This window comes from Pseudophryne corroboree, chromosome 5 (genome assembly GCF_028390025.1).
Source record: "Pseudophryne corroboree isolate aPseCor3 chromosome 5, aPseCor3.hap2, whole genome shotgun sequence".
Classification (NCBI taxonomy): Eukaryota; Metazoa; Chordata; class Amphibia; order Anura; family Myobatrachidae; genus Pseudophryne; species Pseudophryne corroboree.
In genome coordinates, this window is record NC_086448.1 from 400361320 (window position 1) to 400378014 (window position 16695).

Sequence of the window (16695 nt, forward strand, 5' to 3'; positions counted from 1 at the left end):
CAAAGAACTGAGGCTGCCAAAGGAAACTTTAACAGGGACTAAAAGAGAGTTATTAGAGGAGATAAGCTGCAGACCTAAGTGAACCCCCTCACCATTCACCTGGTCAGAGCGTTTCCCGACTTGTTCGGGCGGTTACGAGCAAAATGTCCCTTATCCCCACAGTACAAACAAAGACCGGACTTTTGTCTTCTGGTTCTTTCCTCAGGAGACAGCCGGGAGAGACCCATCTGCATGGGCTCCTCGACGTCCTCTGGAATGGTATATACACAAGGACTAGACCTTACAGTTGTTCCTCTTTCAGTTCTCCGCTCTCGGAGACGACGATCAATTTTTATATCAAGCTCCATGAGTTTATCTAGAGTGTCAGGAGCGGGGTACTGGAGGAGGCTATCTTTAATAAATTCTGATAAGCCGAGGTGAAACTGACTGCGCAGAGCTGGGTCATTCCAGCCACAGTCGTTCGACCAACGGCGAAACTCGGTGCAATAAACCTCTGCAGGATTTCTACCTTGTTTGAGAGCGCGCAGATGACTCTCAGCGGAGGCCTCTCTATCTGGGTCATCATACAGAAGCCCTAATGACTTAAAAAAGGCGTCTACAGAAACAACGCAGGATCCTCAGCTTTTAAACCAAATGCCCAAGTCTGAGGATCCCCCTGGAGTAAAGAAATAATAATCCCAACCCGCTGAGATTCAGTACCAGAGGATGTAGGTCTTAAACGAAAATAAAGCTTACAGGCTTCTTTAAAATTAAAAAAATATTTTCTGTCCCCGGAAAAACGGTCGGGCAAATGCATCTTTGGTTCAGGGACTACCCTCGGGGAGGCTCGCAAAAGATCTTCCTGCGACCTCACCCGAAGAGAAAGATCCTGAACCATCTGAGTAAGTTCTTGAATCTGGTTGACTAAGAGCTGGCCGGGATTTGGCCCTAAACCTGTCGGATTCATGAGGCCAAAAAACTCTAACAAAAACTGAATGAGAAAAAATTAAACCCCGTTTAATTTTAAGTTTTGGTATGGCCGGTAATAATGTTATGATTCCAGCACTCTGGTCTGAGGAGATCTTGTAGCAAGGACCTGAGTACGGAAACGTTATGCTGGGAAAAGGGAGCGGGAACAGAAATAGCCCCTGGCGCCCTAACTCCGTTGTCTCGCCTGTGCTGTCAGAAATCTCTTGCGAGACTATGGTTGCTTGAGCCCATGGCAGCCGCGTTTGAAGGGCGGATTACGTCTGCCCAACTCCGATGCCCCCTCAGGTCTTAATGGGAAACAAAGAGAAATCCGAGACAGGGTGATAACAAGGGGCCCTCTAACTAAGCAACAAGGCCAGGGGCTAAGCTAACCTAAAACTATTATATGTGCGGAAAAACCGCCAGGGAAAAGGACAACCAAAATATCCACTTGTCCACTCTCCTACCCGACACCGCCGAGTTCCGGAGAGGGCTTGTGGGAGCGGAAACCTCCGCAAATGCTCCGAAACAAATAGCAAAAACAGAGCGGGCTGAGCCGCAGCACACGGCAGAGCCGCAACTCACGAAACCACAATATACTCTGGAAACTGGGACGAGATGACAACTCCTAGATTCTGGAACTCAGAGGACAGGAATGACCGGACACAGCAGGACTGGAACAGACGTTCAGCAACCAAAGCAGCATGCAGGAAGCTATTACCGGCGTCTGTGTGAAGCACTGAGCAGGTATTTAGCAGGGAGTCCTCCAATCAGATGTTCGGAGCCTGATTAACAAACATGCCGCGCAGCTGGCTTGCTGCACGAGCAGAAGACAAATGTGTGAGTGTTTTAACTTGATTAGATTGACCCTGCAACGGGGAGCGCGGTCCGCCCGTGGCGTCCCCGTTGCTAGGGTTCAGGCGGCTCAGTGTTGCTAGGGAGCCGGCGGCTAAGCGCGCACGGCGTCCCAGCGTTGCTAGGGACCCGGCGGCTCGCACGCCTGGCGTCCCTAGTTGCTAGGCGCCGGGCCGCGAGGACATCGCGGACCACGGCGCCTAACAATTTTCTCCTTTCATTTATATACTTAAAAAAAGTTTTGCCCCCTTTATCTACTGACTGGGTTATTTTCTCCTGAGCTTCTGCCTTTGCATGTCTGATCACTTTCTTAGCATCCTTCCATCTGTCAAGATACATCTCTTTGTCATTATTTTGATTCTGTTTGTATTTCCTAAAAGCCATCTTTTTTGCTATCACACTAGTTGTTACTTCTTTTGTGAACCACACTGGCTTGCTTTTCCTGGTGCTTTTCCTAACCCTTTTGATACAAAGGTCTGTTGCCTTAGTATTGCACTTTTTAGTTTTTCCCACCTCTCCAGCACTCTTTCCAAGTTTTCCAGTCCGCCAATGAATCACTTAAACATCTCCCTATTTTTTCAAAGTCAGCATTTCTAAAATCCAACACCTTTGTTTTTGTGTGACAGGAGTTGGACCCTGTCTTTACACTAAACCATTCTGCTTGATGATCACTGGATCCCAGGTGCTCACTCACATATATGTCTGTTATCCTGTCTCCATTTGTAAGAATTAAATCTAATATTGAGTCTTTGTGAGTGGGCTTCCACACCACTTGCTTGAGAGATGCTCCCTGTAAGGAATTTAGAAATTTGCCACTTGTAGCTGAACTTGCAAAAGACCCCTCCCAATTTACATCAGGTAAATTAAAGTCTCCCATAATTATGACTTCTCCCTTCAAAGCCATTTTAGTGATGTCCAACAATAGGTTCCTGTCCAAAATCCTGACCCTGGCCTGGTGGTCTATAGATCTCCCCAATGCGAATAATGTCCTTCTCCCCAGTTTCTATGGTGACCCAAAGGGCCTCAGTTTTGTCATCAATATTTTGTATTAAAGTAGCATTTATACTTTTTTTTACATACATTGCTACCTCTCCTCCTAGTCTTTCCATTCTATCTTTCCTAAATAAACTGTACCATGGTATAGCTATGTCCCAGTCATGATTCTCATTGCACCGTGACTCTGTAATTGCAACAATATCTAGGTTATCCCTTGTCATTATCACAATTAGCTCTGGAACTTTGTCTACTAAACTCCTAGCATTTGCACACATACCTTTAAGATTTTTGTCTGTGCATCTGTTAGTAGTAGCCATGTCCAGACAGTACAAAATAAATGACAAGTTTAAAGTTGAAATTACCTGTTTGGAGATGTTGCTCAGTATTTGGTATTTATTTTTTTACTAATCAGGAATCACTCTGTCCTTTATACCACGACTACACCTTACTAAATGTACAGATATAGTACACCTGACCACAAATGGACAAATTATCAAAAGTAGGTAAACACCAGAGAGCATGCAATAATAAACTATGTTTCACGGAGCAACTTCCCCACACATGCCTTGCCAATTAGAAGCAAATCATTACATCAAAAATACATACATGAATTTGCATAAGAGAGAACTGTAGTAGTTATAAGTATAAGTAGTTTTCTATAAATAGTACATTTCAATCATTTTCTAGAAACAGTAATTTTTAATAAAATACTTTTCAGGAATTGTTATAGTGAATGTAATATCAGCAGACCATCAAATGTTTTGATTTTTCATGCAACTGCCAGAGGTAAATTGAAATATCAACCAACAATATAGAACAGTGTCAATTACAGTGTTTGTGGAACATAGGTACAAATTACAAGCATAGATTTATAAATATTGAAAATGAATACTTAAATGGTTTAATAAAAATGTCTCACCTGGAAGGCTGCACATGATTTAATGGGATAAAGGTAGATATGACTAAGAGTGATTGCCTTGTTATTTGTTGTCATGGTACTCTTGCCTTTGCATGAACAAGTACTTTCCACTGTAGAAAAACTGGAAGCTAGATGGTTCAGGGTGTAAGTTGCACCTTCTGTGATTTTCCTATTGAAACCTTTGCTTTTCTCCTCTGTATTTGAGAACCCGATTCTTGAAAACTTTTCAATATCCAGCATGTGCTCTTTGTTCTGTGATGAACTTTTCATGAAGGTGTCTATGATAAAATGTAAAAATACTTGAGCATCTTCATATGTAGACATAAAGCCAAATGATATTCTCACAGAGCCAGTAGGTCGCCCATCAATTATATCCATATTGTCTCCACAGATGTGTCCAGCCTTTGTAAAGAAAATGTAGAAAATATGTTATTTTAAAATTACAGTCATGTCAGCTAAATACAAATAAATAAGTTTAGTTAAAATAAGTAACTTTTTCTTTTACAGAAAGTGTATTATTATTATTTTCCTTTAGGAGGGTACATGAAATATTCTTCCTGCATATTTGGTAAGGATTTATGAATAAATTAGATATTGTTTGGCCATTATAAAGTTTAATATTAAATAAATTATAAAATACAAAGACATAACACCAAAAACACATCTTTCAGTAAAGTTTAACAAGCTTGCAATTTATCGATGTTTGAAAATAGGATAACATATTACCACACAGGTGTCAAGCAAAAACATAATATCAAAATAACTTGATTGACTCTTATTAATTAAAGTGGTAGAGAAAATATTTTAGCTGTCACCAAATGGGGGTAGTATTCAATAAAGCAGTAGGTGTGGTTATCCGAACTGCAGCCAAGAAGAGATGACGCCTCTCAGTTTAAGTGATACTATTAATTTACTTTTATGTTTAATTTTTGTTTTTAATTGTCCATGCTATCACTTATTATTACTTGCTATCACTTATTATTATTTATATATTTTTGATTCTGTTAATATATATTTTTTCAAAATCTCTGTTTATGCCTGGAGACTGATCTGTCACTTCAGGACTTTATTGTAGAGTTTTGAAATAAAATAATTAGTTTTAACATACTATAGGTACTAAATGGAACCTAATTCACAAGTGTTATTGGGGGAACCGGTCAGAATCCTGCTGTTCTGGATCCAGGCAAATCCTAGTGCTGGAATCCCAAATGCCAGGATCCTGAACAAGCGTGGACTCGGTAACCAGGCAGGTAAGTCGCAGGTGTGTGTGTGTGTGTGTGTGTGTGGGGGGGGGGGGCAGTTAGTGTTAGGCAATGTTGGAAGAGAGGATGGGGGGTTAGGCTTAGGCACCCCTGGGGGAGGGTAAAGCTGTGAGGGAGAGAGGGCTAGGTTTAAGCTGTGGGAAGGAGGGGGTTTAGTTTAATCACCATCAAGGAGGGTTAGGACAAGGCTGCTGGGGTGCAGGGTTAGGTTTAGGCTGCAAGGAAGGTGCGTTAGTGGGGTATTGGGGTAAGGTAAGTATACTTACCTTCCCCAAGTGGGGATTCTAAGCATCGGGATACCGCAGTCTTCTGACTGACGGCATCCCAAACGCTGGCATTTCCTGCCCAATGCGTTATTGGAATAATCTTCATGTACCAGTAAATAATTGGAAGAAATAGAATACACACTATATTACAGGGTTTGGGAGCCTATAAATTTCTGGTTTAACATTGTGCACTCTTAATAAATAAACCTGTGCCTGGCTCACAAAACTTTGTGGGGTGTGGCTTGCAACACCAAGATAGTGGACACAACTAATTTTTATCAATAGTGTTTCCTGTTTTTTTCAAAAGGCGTACAAAAGAGAAAAGGAAACAACTAAAAACAGGAGGTAACAAAAAAAATGAAATGAGAAAGACAAGACGGGGGGGGGGGGGGGGTCCATGATTACAACAGAATAGAATAGACACATGAATAATTCAGCAGTTAGACACTGGTTGCAAATTAACTAGTTTCAGAACTTGGTGAATGCACACTGCTGAGGTCAAGAGCTACACTGTAAATGGATGAGCACCCTTGTTCTGCAAGGTATTCACTCCAGTGGAACCACTTACCGAGCGATTGGGTCAAAATTACATTCCCCCCCCACCCCCCCCATATGAAGGAGCAGACAAAGGGTATTTACAATCTGCAGTTTCAAAAACAAAATGTATTTGAATCTTAGGCTCTATGGACATTAAACTGGGCATAGAGGCGGTCCTCCAAAGTTGGGCGATGGCAGCCTTAGTGGCAACTAGAATATGACCCAGAAGATATCTCTCTCCCTTAGAAAGTTCACACAGGTAAAAAATGGAAGAAAGTGTTGAGTGGGTCTATTAGGATGGACACCTCAATCACTTTACTAATCATGGTTAACACTTCAGACCAGAGCAGCTGGATATAAGGGCACGAGCAAAATTATATATCCCCCACTCCCCCACAGTTCCTCCAGCAACATTTGGAGATAGAGGGACAGATTTTATATTGCCTTCTGGAGTAAAAAACACTGCATAAATTAATTTAACGAACAACTCTGAGTGATTGGTGCAACAGGACACTTTAAAGCATGTGCTGAATATAATCTCCCAGTCATCCACCAAGAGAGAAAAAGATCTTGAACCCACTTAAGCTGACACTCCAGTTTCCCTTTTTTGGTTGGAGGACTGAAGATAAGATAAGAGATAAGTTGGGAAGGGAAGTTTGCGAAGCTGGGTTAAGTAAGAAGCTCTGCAGCCAATGTCGTAATTGTAAAGACTTGTAAAAGTCCCACGAGGGCACCGCATAATTTACCTGAAGTTAATAAAAAGAGAAAGTTCAAAATAACTTAGAGGATTTATACAATAGAGGTCATCGAAACAATATCTGGATACAAGGCCTTCCAGAAACAGTCCCTCCATCTGGCCTCATTGACGCACTCAATAAAATATTTAGAGAAATTCTGTACCTAGACCCCAACCAATCTATCAAATTTGACTGAGCTCACGGAGCCCTCCGGCTGAAAGGCCCAGCAACTGACCATCCAAGAGATATCATTTGCCGACTCCATTATTTTTTGCAAAACAGGAGATCCTTCAAAAAGTTCGCGAATTAGAAGGTGTTGAATTCAATGGTGTCCGGGTTTAGATCTTCCAAGATATCTCATGGCGACACTTTAACAAAGGTGATTACTGAAACCCTTCACAGAAGCCATTCGTAAGCGAGATTTGAAATCTAGGTGGGGATTCCCGTTTTCTTTGCAGGTCTTGCATGCTGGTAAACTCCTGCCTCTTCAGTCCTCTGCTGACCTTCCTGACTTTTGTATACACTTGGCCTAAAACATATATATTGCTTCCTGATTGGCAAGCCTTCACTGTACCTAATACTGTTTTACCTAACTCATCTAGAAGAGAAAGATGTCAACAAGTTCAAAACCCCAAAAAGAAGTCCAAGGGGAAAGACCCTCCTCAGGCATTAGACCCTACCTGAATTAACTATGGCCGGTACTTTGTATTAGTATACAGTTACATCATTCTCACTCTGATGCAATTTCCTTTTCAGTTTTTCTGTGATTGATGGGTCTTTGATCCATTATGCAGTCTTCCTTGCCTGTTTGTTATGTGTTATATGTGTTACATAATTCGCATATTTCATTACGTCACAATGTATGTGGCTACATCTGTAGATTATCACCTGAAAATCCTTATATAATGTTAATTGATTGTCTCTGTAATTTGTATCCTGTTTAGAATAATTTTAAGATGGCATGGTCATGGCCCCCTAGTGTGCCCCCAATGCCATGTTGTTTCCGAGACAGGGGTTCTCTTATGGTCCCTTTTATTCTGGATGCAGTTTTTAATTTTTCCATTTGCTTTGATGTACTGTACTACAAATTTTTATTCTTTACTTTTTCATTCTTCTCTACCTTCTCCTTTTTTACGTCTCTGCCTCATATTCTGGTCCATTCCTACTTTTCTTGTTCTCCTTTTCTATCTTTCCCTCTTACTTCTACCACCTGATACGCTGTCCAATACTATATGAGATTTCCAATCATTTTAGTACATGGCCTTCACGCTCCGGATAGTTTTAGTAAATGCAAGGGTTCTGAATGTCCCTGAGAAAAGTGCCAGAGCCCTTCACTCTTTTTATGTGGAGAAGGCTGACATAATTTTAATCCAAGAAACACACTTCTGTCACTATCTGCCCACACCACATATTCAAATTTAGTTTTATCCCACTACCTATTATTCTAACTATTCTCAATCAAAATCTAAAGGTGTGGCTATTCTCTTTGCTAAACACATACCCATTACCAATGTTGTAACACAGATTGGAGCAGGGGAGATGTCTTATACTCACCTGCTCTATTTTTAATTCATCTATTACAATTGTTAACATCTATGTCCCGAACCAGGGTCAACCAACATTTTTTGATAACATTTTAGACAAGATTGACTCGCTCAAACAGGGAGTTTTAATAGTGGGTCAGGATTTTAACTGGGCTTTAGACCAATACCAAGATTTTTCCTCAGGTTTTTCCCTGGTTCTGAACCGTTTATCAAGCAAGGTAAGGCATTTACTCTACACTCACCAGCTTTCCGACATCTGGCGAATACTCCACCCATCGGCCCGAGACTTCATCTATTATTCTGTTCCTCACCGTTCTTACTCTAGAATAGACTATATCTTAATTGGCCATAGCCACCTTTACTTGGTTCAATACGCATCTATAGGCCTAATGACTTGGTCTGATCATGCCTCAGTACTACTTGATCTGTCAATTGGGATTTCTGACCCCCAACATCGTAAATGGCGATTTCATGAATCTGTATTAAATTACCCTTATTGAAAGCCCAACTAGAGGAAAGTATATACATGTATATGGAATGCATTGTCTCCCCGGAAGTCTTTAGTCTAACCACTTGGTAAGCGCATATGTGCGTAATAAGAGGAAAATGCATCCAGTTGGGGTCCTACTTAAAGAACCAACAGCAGGGACTTAAATGACCAATGGCAGGGACCTTCTGTAGAAAATCCAAACACTAGAAACCACTCATAAAGCCTCACTCTCTAATGACATTTATGTAGAATTAATCTCAGCATGTACATTGCTAAATAATTTACTTCTAGATAAAGATACACTATCCTTTAGGAAATGTTGGAACAGGTATTAGCGTTGGGGAAACAAGCCAGACAAGATGTCAGCTAGAGCATTACATACTCAGGAGCATTATCTTTTATCCTCTTCATAAAAGATTAGCATTGTACTATTTTCCATAAAAAACAGACAAAATAGCTGAAACATTTTGTGCCTATTACTCTTCGCTTTATAATCCACCCAAGCCCATAACTTATACTGATGATAATGAGAAACACCATGCTATAAAGACTTTATCTAATGAATAATGGATATCAACTAGATTTAAGGGAGGGAAAAGGTAGGGGAAAGGAAACCAGAGCACAGGTCCAATAAGCAAAGTTTGTGGTTAGAAATAACCAACAAATAAATGTACCATAATAACGTAACATGAATATCCCTATGAGGGATAGGCAATTGTCTCATGTGGAGGTGCACCCCTGAGAGTTGATAAACATTTGCGAGCAGAAGAGGAAAAGAACTCTCGTTTTTTGGGGGGCACTCATTGAACAGTATAATTAAAATATAACCTTTACTTAATCTTTAAAATATAATGCCACAAAACAAAACTAAACACAAACATGAACATATATTTTATCAAAACCAATTCATATCCGTATTCCGTGTGAAAAGCATTATGATCACGTGTGAAGGGTGAGTACAATAGATAGCAACAGGTTGGTCCAGATTCAGAGACATCAAAAATTTGTATGTAACAACAAAGATGTGTCCAGAACCAAAACCTGTGTTGTACACGGATTAGAGGGCGGTATAGCGTATAATAAAGCTGACTAGGTGTGAATAAGTTTTGAATGGGCTGACTAGCAGGAGCTCACCACCAATCAAGGATTAAGGGAGCGTACCAAAACTCCCCTTGAAAAAGACCGATTGGTCGAAACGACGTTTGGTACATGCTGAGAGTGGAGACCTTCAGTTTTCCCTTTTGTTTTGGTTTTACTCATTTTAAGCAAGCCATTTCACCCGTGTCAACTATTTTGTCACGTTGAGGTTTGGGATATAGTGGGTATTCCGGATTTCCCATCTATACCGGAGCGTGTTCCATTTTGCTCCACCCAACCCTGACAGGCAATTTGTGGTGATCCCCAGGGTGTCCTTGCTTATAGTTTGTTTTAATATTAACCAATTTTTTGGAAAAATAAAGAAAGCATTTTTATCCAAGTCTCGCTGGACCCTTACTTAAAGATACCTTTATATGCGGAAATAATTCTTTCAACACGTGAGTGGGGTACGCAGTACCCATGTGAATATTTGCTACACTAGAAAATATACTGCAATATCCATTTGTTATGCGAGTTTTGGTACGCTCCCTTAATCCTTGATCGGTGGTGAGCTCCTATCTTCCCTTCTATCAAGTATAACTTCACACCAGGGCTCTATTTCCGGAAGTCACGCAATTGATTTTGAGATAATACTACTCATTGGACTTTTCTTTTTGTTGTTGTTTTTTTTTCTGTACATGTGCTGTGGAAATTTGGACTAAACGAGTGCCCTAAGGATATTGCTGTAAAGATCCAACCATATTGTATACTTTATTACGTCTCTTATATTTTATCTGTAAAGATTCAACCGTATTGTATACTTTATTACGTCTCTTATATTTTATTTAATTGTTTATCTTGTTATACCATAGTGTATTTATTGACCACTCTTTATTTGTCGCCTTTGATCGTATCCCTTTTTTTCCTTATTTATCTGTTCCTATATCTGTTTTTGGGCTGGTATCAAGGGGTTTCGATTGGGCAGACTTTTTTTAGTGCGCCAGAGTGCACCCACTTACCATTTTGATCCAGATGGTGATTGGGCCAAGATTATCTCTTTCTCAGACTTGCAAGAAAAATGGATTTTATCGCCAAGAGATTTTTTGCGCTACCTACGTATGTCATTATTTATTGTCTCAAAGCCCTATGAAAAACCAGCTTAAAGCACGTATGCATTTCGAGCAGCTCTGTGCTGCTTCAGCTACTCTGTCTCACACTATCTCTATAATGTATAATCTCCTCTTGCTGGATTACAGTCCGACACCTCTCCTCTTCAGTAAAATATGGGATAGAGAACTAGGCAAGGAATTGGGTGAAGACAAATGGGAAACAATATTCCAATTAGCTCATGCCCTAGGGCATTGGTTGCAGAGACTCAGTATAAATTGATCTCACGGTGATATAGATGCCCAGATACCATTTCTAAGATGGGCCTTGGTGTTCCATATTTGGTGGCACTGCCCCATTCTCCAAGCGCTACTGGAAATAAGTACTCTCTCTTTCTCTCTTGCTCTCTGCTAAAATCCTTTGGGAAAAAGTCCCTACTGATCCTTTGTTTTGGCTGATTCATTATTCTGAAGGTGACTAGCATACAGAAAGAGGGGCTTTTTTCAAATGGTTTTACTAAGCCCTCTCTCTCCGGAAAAGGCCACGTATATAAGGATAAAGCACCAGTGACCAGGAGGTACAAAGAATCTGTGGACTCCGTGGATGGGTAAACAATCTATGTGACCCGTTATTTGTGTTATATTTAAACACTTGCTGCAAACAAATACTGCTGGCTTACTAACTTTGAACCAAAGAGCCCCTTTTAATTACTAATACAAGCTTCTTTTTGATGCTATAGCAATTGCTTATATTCATTTCAGTGGTACTTTTTATTTTTACTGACTGGTAATTGCTAACAACTGTTTTATATTGTCTCATTCTATGATATTGTTGTTGTTTTATATGGAGTATTGTACTTTTAATTCTTGAACAAATTAAATTGCTTAATCTCAGCGCTCCTCTCCACTTAGTGGTTTTCTTTACATTTATACTTATTAGGTGGGGCGAGTATTCCCACAGAGAAGCGTCAGGCATTGGGCAACTAATTGGCGCTTGGTAAAATATTTATTTGTTTTGTTTCATTATTCGTCCAGATCTATCTCGAACTATAAAAAAGTATTTACTATGCCATTTAAATAGCACTGCAAAATCTGTGATTCCTGTGTGCTGCTAATCCTCTTCTCCAACAACAATAAGAGATTGGTTTAATAGCGTATACCTCTACATGGAATTGGATGATATCATGACATCTGCTGATGTAGGATCTACATCATTCAAAGTTACTTTGTTCTGATGGATGAATTTTCATGACTCTCCAGTGTTTAAAGGTATACTCATCTCTAGCCCCCTTAGGACCCCCTAAGTCTTTCTATATTTTAATGGTATATTTGGATGGAGTTTTTAAATGTCATGTTTTTGACCTCTATCTCCCTTTTCCCTTTCTTTTTATTTTTGTCTTAGTCTTTTCTCACTCTTCTCTTTCTTTTTCTACTCTTCCTATTTTTCCAGTCTATCTTCTAGTCCTTTCAAATTCGGGTTTATTATGCTTAGATTACATGTTCTACTAGAGATCTTTTGATATGTATCTAGGCTTTTAAATTGTCTAATTGTTTTTTGTTTGCTATTAAACTGAGACATCTTCAGTTTCTACTGCTGTTTTAATGATGGACAACTAGATAGTGTACTATTTATTATATGTTTTGTGACATATGTCTATTTTGTCTTGAGATGCTGATTTCAATAAACATATTTTGCACTAAAAAATGTAATCAAAAGTAAAGTGCTAGTACTGCACACTGTTCAGCAGTACAGCAGTGAACTGCTGAAAGCTTGTTTCTAGATTAAGAATTTGTGGACAACTTTTCAGAATATTTGTTTATAACTTCCATTTGGACTATTTCAGAAAAGATAAACAATGGATGTGCCAATGTTTGTATTTAATTACAATTTATAAGGAAAATGCATCTATCAAGAAATTTTCATTGATGTTCAGAGGGGGATTTATCGAATCTTTTAAAGAAGAAAGTAGAAGTGCTGCCCATAGCAATCAAGCAGTTTCTAGCTATCAAATCTGATTGGCCTGGCAAACATATCTAATTGTCCCATTTAGAAGGTTTGTTCAAACTTTTCCTCTGGGAAAGATTACATTTTAAGCACTTAATTGAATGTGCCCCTCAATATCTCTTGTTTGACTTAATATTTTATTTTCAGTTTGAAAATTCCAACAAACTATTGGCCATGTGTGTCCCACTCATACTACAGTATATTATACTTTGCAACTTGAACTATTTATAATGGATATGTTATTGTATTTTCATATATATATGTTTATATAGTGTGTTACAATTGGTGATCATTAAAGTTTGTTTCTTAGTACTGCTCAAATGTACAAATTTAAACTAAACTTTAGTGCAGATTTTCACTTTTTGCAAACATTAGTGAAAATAAATGTCAATATGGTTTATTTGTTAACAATTAATATTGCTGTAAAAAATAGTTCTTGCCCATAGCAATTAATCACATACTTAAATTTAGTTTCTAATTTGCAGTACAATGATTTGAGCTAAATGTTGATTGATTGCTGTATTGCATTGTAAATGTTGCACCTACTTGCAATATTATAAAATAACATTTTGCAAATTTCATTTTACTGTCTATTAATATTTCTATATTTTACCATGGTAAACATTTCATGAAAGAGCAAAAGAGTTTTCTCTGACGTCCTAGTGGATGCTGGGAACTCCGTAAGGACCATGGGGATTAGCGGCTCCGCAGGAGACTGGGCACAAAAGTAAAGCTTTAGGACTACCTGGTGTGCACTGGCTCCTCCCCCTATGACCCTCCTCCAAGCCTCAGTTAGATTTTTGTGCCCGGCCGAGAAGGGTGCACACTAGGGGCTCTCCTGAGCTTCTTAGTGAAAGTTTAGTTTTAGGTTTTTTATTTTCAGTGAGACCTGCTGGCAACAGGCTCACTGCATCGAGGGACTAAGGGGAGAAGAAGCGAACTCACCTGCGTGCAGAGTGGATTGGGCTTCTTAGGCTACTGGATACCATTAGCTCCAGAGGGACCGAACACAGGCCCAGCCTCGGAGCTCGGTCCCGGAGCCGCGCCGCCGGCCCCCTTACAGAGCCAGAAGCAAGAAGAGGTCCGGAAAAATCGGCGGCAGAAGACATCCTGTCTTCACCAAGGTAGCGCACAGCACTGCAGCTGTGCGCCATTGCTCCTCAGCACACTTCACACTTCGGTCACTGAGGGTGCAGGGCGCTAGGGGGGGGCAGCAATAAAAACACCTTGGCTGGCGAAAATACATCACATATAGCCCCCAGGGCTATATGGATGAATTTTAACCCCTGCCAGATTCCACAGAAAAACGGGAGAAAAGGCCGCCGAAAAGGGGGCGGAGCCTATCTCCTTAGCACACTGGCGCCATTTTCTCTCACAGCTCCGTTGGAGGGAAGCTCCCTGGCTCTCCCCTGCAGTTACTACACTACAGAAAGGGGTTAAAAAAGAGAGGGGGGCAATAATTAGGCGCAGTATAACAATACAGCAGCTATAAGGGGAAAAACACTTATATAAGGTTATCCCTGTGTATATATATATATATATATAGCGCTCTGGTATGTGCTGGCATACTCTCCCTCTGTCTCCCCAAAGGGCTAGTGGGGTCCTGTCCTCTATCAGAGCATTCCCTGTGTGTGTGCTGTGTGTCGGTACGTTGTGTCGACATGTATGAGGAGGAAAATGAGGTGGAGGCGGAGCAATTGCCTGTAAAAGAGATGTCACCCCATAGGGAGTCGACACCTGAGTGGATGAGCTTATGGAAGGAATTATGTGACAGTGTCAGCTCTTTACAAAAGATTGATGACATGAGACAGCCGGCGACTCAGCCTGTGCCTGTCCAGGTGTCTCAAAAGCCATCTGGGGCTCTAAAACGCCCGTTACCGCAGATGGCAGATACAGACGCCGACACGGATACTGACTCCAGTGTCGACGATTAAGAGACGAATGTGACTTCCAGTAGGGCCACACGTTACATGATTGAGGCTATGGAAAATGTTTTTACACATTTCTGATAATACCAGTACCACTAAAAAGGGTATTAGGTTGGGTGAGAAAAAACTGCCTGTAGTTTTTCCTGCATCTGAGGAATTAAATGAAGTGTGTGATGATGCGTGGGTTTCCCCCGTTAAAAACTGTTAATTCCTAAAAAGTTATTAGCATCATACCCCTTCCCGCCAGAGGATAGGGCACGTTGGGAAACACCCCTTAGGGTGAATAAAGCGCTCACACGCTTGTCTAAACAGGTGGCACTACCGTCCCCGGATACGGCCGCCCTTAAGGAACCTACTGACAGAAAGCAGTAAAATATCCTAAAATGTATATACACTCACACGGGTGTGATACTGCGACCAGCAATCGCCTCAGCCTGGATGTGCAGTGCTGGGGTGGCTTGGTCGGATTCCCTGACTGACAATATTGATACCCTAGATAGGGACAGTATATTACTAACTATAGAGCATTTAAAAGATGCATTTCTATATATGCGTGATGCACAGAGGGATATTTGCCGACTGGCATCAAGAGTAAGTGCGCTGTCCATTTCTGCCAGAAGAGGGTTATGGACAAGACAGTGGTCAGGTGATGATGATTCCAAAAGGCATATGGAAGTATCGCCTTATAAAAGGGAGGAGTTATTTGGGGTAGGTCTAACAGACCTGGTGGCCACTGGAAACAGCCAATTCCCAGGAACAAAAGCCCTCTCCCGCCTCCGCAAAGTCCTCAGCATGACGCTGGGGCTTTACAAGCGGTCTCAGGCACGGTGGGGGCCCGTCTCAAGAAATTCGAGACGTCTCCCCCTCGCCGTTTCATAAAGTCTGCTTTACCGACGTCTCCCTCAGACAGGGAGACAGTATTGCAAGCCATTCACAGGCTGTATTCCCAGCAGGTGATAATCAAGGTACCCCTCCTGCAACAGGAAAAGGTGTACTATTCCACACTATTTGTGGTACCGAAGCCGGACGGCTCGGTGAGACCATTTTTAAATCTAAAATCCTTGAACACTTACATACAAAGGTTCAAATTCAAGATGGAGTCACTCAGAGCAGTGATTGCAAACCGAGAAGAAGGGGACTATATGGTCTCTCTGGACATCAAAGATGCTTACCTACATGTCCCAATTTACCCTTCTCCAAGGGTACCTCAGGTTTGTGGTACAGAACTGTCACTATCAGTTTCAGACGCTGCCGATTGGATTGTCCACGGCACCCCGGGTCTTTACCAAGGTAATGGCCGAAATGATGATACTCCTTCGAAAGAAGGGAGTTTTAGTTATCCCTTACTTGGACGATCTCCTGATAAGGGCAAGATCCAGGGAACAGTTGGAAGTCGGGGTAGCACTATCTCAGATAGTGCTGCGGCAGCACGGTTGGATTCTCAATATTCCAAAATCGCAACTGATCCCGACGACACGCCTTCTATTCCTAGGGATGATCCTGGACACAGTCCGGAAAAAGGTGTTTTCTCCCGGAGGAGAAAGCCAGGGAGTTATCCGAACTAGTCAGAAACCTCCTAAAACCAGGCCAAGTGTCAGTGCATCAGTGTACAAGGGTCCTGGGAAAAATGGTGGCTTCCTACGAAGCAATTCCATTCGGCAGATTCCACGCAAGAACTTTCCAGTGGGACCTGCTGGAAAAATGGTCCGGATCGCATCTTCAGATGCATCAGCGGATAACCCTGTCACCAAAGACAAGGATGTCTCTCCTGTGGTGGTTGCAGAGTGCTCATCTTCTAGAGGGCCGCAGATTCGGCATTCAGGACTGGGTCCTGGTGACCACGGATGCCAGCCTGAGAGGCTGGGGAGCAGTCACACAGGGAAAAAATTTCCAGGGCTTGTGGTCAAGCCTGGAGACATCACTTCACATAAATATTTTGGAGCTAAGGACCATTTACAATGCCCTAAGCCAAGCAAGACCTCTGCTTCAAGGTCAGCCGGTGCTGATCCAGTCGGACAATATCAC

At 41.3% G+C, this 16695-nt stretch overlaps 1 protein-coding gene across 2 annotated transcripts in view; it reads right to left on the reverse strand.

Moving 5' to 3' along the window:
• MOCOS (molybdenum cofactor sulfurase) overlaps positions 1-16695 on the reverse strand; it is a 1370999-nt gene that overhangs the window by 313472 nt on the left and 1040832 nt on the right. For both annotated transcript variants that reach the window (XM_063922731.1, XM_063922730.1), the window contains one exon: positions 3719-4120. In XM_063922731.1, the coding sequence (XP_063778801.1) occupies positions 3719-4120 (402 nt within the window). The remainder of the gene's footprint in view (positions 1-3718; positions 4121-16695) is intronic.